The 7,177-nt window shown below is 35.9% G+C and overlaps 1 protein-coding gene across 2 annotated transcripts; it reads left to right on the top strand.

Annotated features, from left to right (window-relative positions):
- Positions 1–1,754: 1,754 nt before the first annotated feature.
- LOC107015187 (cysteine proteinase inhibitor 6) lies at positions 1,755–6,965 on the top strand. 2 transcript variants are annotated; one of them, XM_015215380.2, is made up of 4 exons: positions 1,755–2,075; positions 5,601–5,820; positions 6,221–6,363; positions 6,495–6,965. In XM_015215380.2, exons 1-4 carry the CDS (start codon positions 1,869–1,871, stop codon positions 6,627–6,629), a joined length of 705 nt encoding a protein of 234 aa, XP_015070866.1. In that variant the 5' UTR covers positions 1,755–1,868; the 3' UTR covers positions 6,630–6,965. The 2 variants fall into 2 exon arrangements, with proteins under 2 accessions (XP_015070866.1, XP_015070865.1); XM_015215379.2 differs by having other exon boundaries at positions 1,757–2,075; positions 6,218–6,363.
- The last annotated feature ends 212 nt before the right edge of the window (positions 6,966–7,177 follow it).

The raw sequence follows: 7,177 nt of genomic DNA on the forward strand, positions 1-7,177 counted from the left end.
TCGTTTGTTTTATTTTCTTATAAGTCTATTAACGGGTCTGGATATATCTGAATGAATCAGATCTGTAACACACCCTTAACATTATTTATACTAAAAAATAAGACTCATATCTTAATTCAACTAAATCACAACAACTCATAAAAGTTGTTTTCTTATTTAATTAATATTTAATTACATGCTTGCCATAATAATTTCCTTTATTTATATTAACATAATATACATCTTTTACTTTCATAAATTAATCAATATATTTGAATTGATAAGCAATCCCATGATATAATATTTAGCAAGGTTTCAAAAAATAAGAAAGTACTAGTTTTTTGATCGATAACAATAATAAATTTCTAAACTATATATTTACTACTCTATATAAACTATTTTAAATTGCATTATATTAGATTCTCAAAGTATTTGAGTGCAAAAAATAATCATATTAATGATGTAACTTGAAGTTGAGCTTTTAAAAGATAAATCATATTGCCTTGTTACGATAAAAAAAAGTTCAAAATATTATTTTATATGAAAAAAACTATTTTACTAACAAGGTTTTAGTAATATTTTTATTGATATAACGTTTAATTTCATATGTGCATTCATATATTGAAAACAAACTGTCCCAATAATTTAGTGTTCAGATTCAGAGACAATATTTTAATATTCAGATGTTTATTCAGATTTACACATCTAGATCTTAATGCAGATCTTAATATTTAAATGCGTATTCACATTCAGACGTCTTAATCTTAATAGAAACAAATGAGACCTTAATGTCACTACTTGTTAATCAAATTCATAAATAAAATTATATTTATAATATTTAGGAAAAATGCACAAGTACCCCTTAGACTATGACCGAAATTTCAAAGACACACTTTACTAAGGTCGTATTACCCCCTTAAACTTTTTTTTTTTGTAATTTTGTGTACCTCTTTGGCTTACGTGGCATCCAAATATCTACGATGCGCCTCAATTGAGTGGAGTCACATAGAGTGCCACATAAGACAAAAGGTGTATAAAAAAAGTTCAGGGGGTAAAGTTTAGTTAAGGTGTGTCTCTGGGATTTTGGTCATAGTCTACGGGGTACTTGTGCATTTTCCTTGATATTTATTAATTTTTTTCAACTAAAAGTATAAATATCTAAACAGAAATATTAACCTAATTGTTTTGACTTGGACTCTCTTTATTTTTAAATTTTAATATTATATTATATTTTTTGATTAATTTTTATTGGCCCACGGGCCGGCCCTACTGATATTTCTCAAGCCCCCCAAATGAGCAGGCTTATTCAGGCCGGGCTAAAAAGCCCTTTCCTTAAATGGGCCCCATAAATCTTAGCCCAACCCTATTAAATCCCGGGTTAGGCCAGGCCGGCCCAACGGGCCTAGCCCATATTGACGGCTCTATGTTTTACGTTCTACCTGTGATTTATATTAAAAAGTATATATTATTTTTTAAATTGCAAATAATTTTGTTATGTTTCTAATATTGACATAACCGATTAATCAAATCGAATAAACCCAAACCAAACAGAGAAAAATCAAATCAAATCGAATGTATTTTGGTTTGAATTGAGTTACATTTATTCAAAATCAAAAATCGAAAAAATCAAAACCAAATAGTATAAAACCCAGCCGAAAAATCGAAAAGCACACCCTAGTTAACACGCGTTGGCTACGTGTCACGAAGCAACGATGTTGGTGTCGGTCACTTTCTCAAGTCAAAAAAAGTGATTTGCAGATATCTTAAGAGCAAAGATAAAGGAAAAGTCTTTCGATGAAAGCAATAGAGAGAGTAATAATAATAGTATAGAGGACAAAAGGGCATTTTTTTTTCGCTTAAGAAGAAGGAATTGAAATTCACAACAACAGATGAGAGTGATTCGAAGCAGAGTAATACTGTTAGTACTTTTTCTGCTTTCTGCGTTTGGGTTAAGCGAACAGGGAAAATCAGGAGGATTCTGCAGTGAAGAGATGGCTACTCTTGGTGGAGTTCATGATTCTCATGGTTCCTCGCAGAACAGTGACGAGATCCATAGCCTTGCTAAATTTGCCGTCGATGAGCATAATAAGAAGGAGGTACGTCTTCGGTGATCTTTACCCTAACACCATATTCAATTACCTGTTTTAGTTGTATTAGGGTTACGAGTTTCGCCATCGCTTCTGTTCTGGACTGATTGTTTGATATTGAAAATACTTTTTTACTCCTTTACACTCACAGTAGGTTAATATCTAGGTGAAACCACAAATCTAGTTCTCCCTCTGGCAAGCCCGATGGAGGAAATGCAAAGTGAAGTACAATAATCATTTCACGGGCCTGGTGAAATGAAAAACTATAAAGAGGAATTCACGTTGATTTAGGAAGGGTTTCTTGTATTTTTGTGTACAAGCTGAAGTTTTTTTGAGAAGACGAATATCTTTGGTTGTGTGTTTTACCGTGGATGTACCGGCATCCAAGTGCATACTTGAAATGAACCCTGTCGTAGGGGGAATGAATAGCACAATGTGTGGTATTGATGACACCACCTCCATGTGGAAGTGATGGAAGGAATATTTGTATAGTTTGCTATCTGTTTAGCGAAGATAAATTGAAGGCCACTTGGTGTGTGTGTCTTTCTCTAAACATGGAGTGTGGAGTGTGAGTTCACAATGGATATGTCTTGCTAACCCTATTATTTGGGTGTTGAAATATACGTTGGGCTTTTATAACGAAATAGTCTCCACCACTAAGTTACAATATTGTTGCCACTTCATTTCCTAATGGAAGTGGTGTGTTGTCAACACCACACCTTTTTTATTCATTCCCTTTTGGATGGCGTCCATGTCACGTATGCGCTTGGGTGTTGCGTAGATCCGTGGTAGAACACAAGTAATTTTTTGTCTCGATTTCCGATGGACAAGCGGTTTGTATTGTTCGAATGTAGACTAAAGACCTTTAATTTGATAGGAAAGGCCCTCTGAACTCCTTAAATGGAACCTTGAACTTTTGTTTCAAGTTTCCCCTTAGCCTTCAGCTTTGGTTTAACCCTTAAAATGTCTTTAGGCTTTCTTGGTACGATTACTCATTTACAACTTTATTCTCCTGATTTCATATTTATTCGTCGGTATTACATCTGTCCTGCATGGAATTGAAATCAATGATGCTCTTGCTTCCGCTTGCTTCCTCCGCCGCAATGCTGGTGTTGATTAGATCTTCATTTGTTCTGGACATTAGGCCGGGGTGGTCTACCCAGAGAACAAGATTTGTGGTTTAGGTTCTTACCTATTTTGGGATAAAAATCTGTTTACATGCGTGACTCCTTTCCTTGTAAAAACTCTTATTGCAATTTGCTTTCTAGTTTGTTGTTACTTAAGCTTATAAATGTAGGGGTCAAGACAATCAGCCCATTGGACGCACAATTAATTGGTGATGATCTAATATCATTAGAGGTGAACTATCCTAGGAGTCTCCTCCCCTATGTACCGTTTAACGCGGAACCTTTATAAAAACAAAAGGAACCCGCTGACAGTTTTTGAAATGTTTGACATTACGTGGATGAGTGATCAAATGACATGAAGAATATTATTAGTTACTAAAAGAAAACCTTCTGGAACAACCAGTTTCCTAGTTTCTACATCTATCACAGAGTTTTCATGGGTTACTTCTAGTTTATTGTGGTAAACAATGGCGTACACGTAGTTTGTGTTAGGTCAATTATGTCTACAAAGGGTGGTCAAAGAAACTTCAGTGAAATAGTATGGATCCAGCATTCCTTTGAAAATGCTGTGCAGCTTGATCATATATTTAGTCTGCACCTGTTCTGTCCTATATGCTGGCAGAAGTGTGGTTTCTCTGGGTCGTCTTCTATTCTTACAAGGCCACACCAAAATTTACTTTGCCTGGACTATTAGTACCGTCTTCTTGTATAAGGAGCGGAACCCATCATATGGTCTATCCTGGTAACTAAAATCTATACGTAGAAAGCAGCAGTGTAGCATGGTCAATTTCACATGCTACCATTCTGTTGCAGGAACACCACAATCATTGACGTTCTGTATCCTATACCTGTTATCCTCCAGTTGCAAGAACTGATGAAAAGGTCTTGACTAGGCTATCTGTCGGATCCCCTTGCACCTGCAGTTAGACTACTGTATCAGCAGATGGACTAGGTTATAGATGATATCTATGACATCACATCGCCCCTGGATATGCAAGTCGGTGTAGATGGCGATAGTTTTAGTTTAAAATTTTGAAGTCCGATGAACTGAAGCGATGCGAGCCTTCTATGCTCCAGAGACTTGAATGAGTATGTGAACGCTTTAGCTTAAAGCGTGAAGCGGGGCCTTATCGCTTTTTTCCGCTTCACGCTTCCCTGAACTGTGTCCGTGGGCTTACTGTAATCAAACTGATGAGAGGACAAAGGGGAAGTATGCAGCGCTTACTCTAAAGAAATGCTTGAAGCAACCTTCTTGATTCTTTACCAACAACATATAACATGCTTTCTAAAATAGATGATGGAAGACTTGACACTGTGATTTCCACCATCTTGCTGTTCCCTTCTTTCTCTTACACTAGAAAAGAAGCCTCTGATTCAAAACAACTTAGAGATGTTTCAATAGTAGAAGGATGGTAGTGTGGTGGATCCATTTTTAAAAGGGCTACCCATCCCCCACCCCTTTGGGTGCAAAAGTACGAGGTTTATACGAGGTTACAGTAGATGTTGACCCCTTGGATTCTTCATGGGTTTTCTTCTACGTATTTTAGTTAAAATTCTGAGTGGTAGCCAACCCAATTAGTCGGTGTAGATGCTTTATTACCTGTATTTCCAACTCACAGGCTACTTCAAATGACCACAAACAGTCATGATGAGTAACAGACATTTGATCAATCATTCCAATCTGGTCGATCTGTTCAAGAAATTAGTTAATGATGCAGCTGTCCACCTGCAAAGTGAGTACAAATATCATAAATACATAGGCGGATAGACTAATATACCTCACCTGCTTGATGATTTCTCTAACTTGAATGGGTTTGGAGATTTTGAAACATTAATTAAAACAAACTACAGAGACTTGGTCATTTTGTTTATTTGTTAAGTTAAACTAGTATTCTTTCTCTAGAGCTTTTTCTTCAATGATATACATTATGAAATACATTAAGAACGTCTCTCTAGAACTTTTTCTTCAATGAAGTACATCAAATATTAACTTGTCAAAACATGGTTATGAATTTTTCAATGCCTGTTTAGTTTTGTAATAAGAGAAAATGATAAAAGATGTTATTTTTGGGGGAATAACAATATACAATGAGTATTCCTGGAAAAAACCACAGAAAACCAGTTCTTTGTCCTCTCTGTCAAGAACAATCAATATCAGTTAACCTTCCATTTACCTACTTTGTTATATGTGTTTATGATAAAGGGCAAAAGCTTTTCTCTTCTTTTTCTCTCTTTCCTCTTCTGTTTTCTCAGTTTTCCTTTTCTCCTTCGACATTTTTGATAATAGACTTCACTTGGTACAATCATTCTGTTTGTATCTTTGATGTTGATTATAGGCTTATCTTAAGTATCTTTTTAAAGGATGAGAGCAATGTAGACTTCAACTGCCTTTATTTTTTTTTTCCAGAATGCAATGATTGAATTGGCCAGAGTAGTGAAGGCGCAAGAACAAACTGTTGCAGGTAAACTGCACCACCTCACTCTTGAGGTCATGGATGCTGGAAAAAAGAAACTCTATGAGGCTAAGGTCTGGGTCAAACCATGGTTGAATTTTAAGGAACTTCAAGAGTTCAACCATGTTGAAGACGTTCCTACCTTTACTTCTTCAGATCTAGGAGTTAAGCAAGGTAGCTCTCTTTTTTATGTTAATGTTAATTATGGTGTTCTATTCAATCTAATCAACAGTTTGGAGTTTTGCATCAATCAACTGAATACTACGCTTCGACTTGCAATGAACAATGTTATTTTAGGTGATATAGGTTTGTGTCAAGGTTGTAATTGATCTGCTTCAGGTCTCTGCTTTATGTGCGTGTGACTATTAATTTGTTAATATGACCTCCTTTTTCTGTTGTTCTGTTGTCTTCTTCTCAACTGCAAGAAGTTTTGCCTAGTTCTTCCGGTGGAGAATGTTATCTCAAAAAGAGTGAATAGGCTTAACTTCGATACCCCATATCCCTAGAAAGTAATATTCTCTTCGAAATGAATTTTGTGATTTATGGTCTTTTTCTCTTTTAAATTATTTAGTAGAGCAGAGCAGTGGATTGAAATCAGTGCCTGTGCATGATCCGGTTGTTGAAGAAGCTGCAGAGCATGCAATAAAGACCATCCAGCAGAGATCCAACTCTATACTTCCATATGAACTACAAGAGATTGTTCATGCTAATGCTGAGGTATGCTCCTTTTTCGTGCTTGCCAGTCATTGGGTTGTTATTATGTGGTTAACTTGCATATGATCAGAACATCCATACAAATGTTGTTATACCCTATTTTTGAAGTAACCATTGAATTTGCTTTTTAATAGATGGCTGATGATTCTACAAAGCTTCATTTGGTCATCAAAACCAGCAGGGGAGGGAAGGAAGAGAAGTTCAAAGTTCAAGTGCAGCACAATAATGAAGGTGCGTTCCACTTGAATCATATGGAGCCTGACAACTAAGTTTGGGAGATCCTATGCCTCTCTAGATTTCTTTACTTCATCTATGGAGCTATGGATCTGTTTCAAGTATAATAAGCATGTAACCAGCACAATATTTTTACTACTTGCTTTTGTTCATTTGAAGTTGTCTTCATCTAGTGGATTACTCTGATCCACCTTAGGTTGAGGGCATCTTTGTCTTGTATCACAATTGTAATGTGTTTCAAGTGTCCTGAACATAACTACTCGGTATAAAGTAAATTTTGCTCTTAAGCACATACTAAACCTTTAATTAACCAGTAGCTATTGGCCAAGGATACTTAAATAAATAAAATTGCATTCATGTGCTTCTCCCAATAGGTGCAGGTATCTCGCTAATTCTTTTTGACATGAATGGGAGCTTTGGCTTTGGCAGTTGAATATCACAGACTCCTGCAAATCATCTAAACTGTATTATTTACTTAAATTCAGAAGGCATTGAGGGGATAGAATGCGATATGAGTGTGTGGGATAGAATGCGATATGAGTGTGTCAATCCCATTTAAAAATCGAGTTTTTCAATATCTCAG

Source organism: Solanum pennellii, chromosome 3, assembly GCF_001406875.1.
Source record: "Solanum pennellii chromosome 3, SPENNV200".
In the NCBI taxonomy this organism is placed as follows: domain Eukaryota; kingdom Viridiplantae; phylum Streptophyta; class Magnoliopsida; order Solanales; family Solanaceae; genus Solanum; species Solanum pennellii.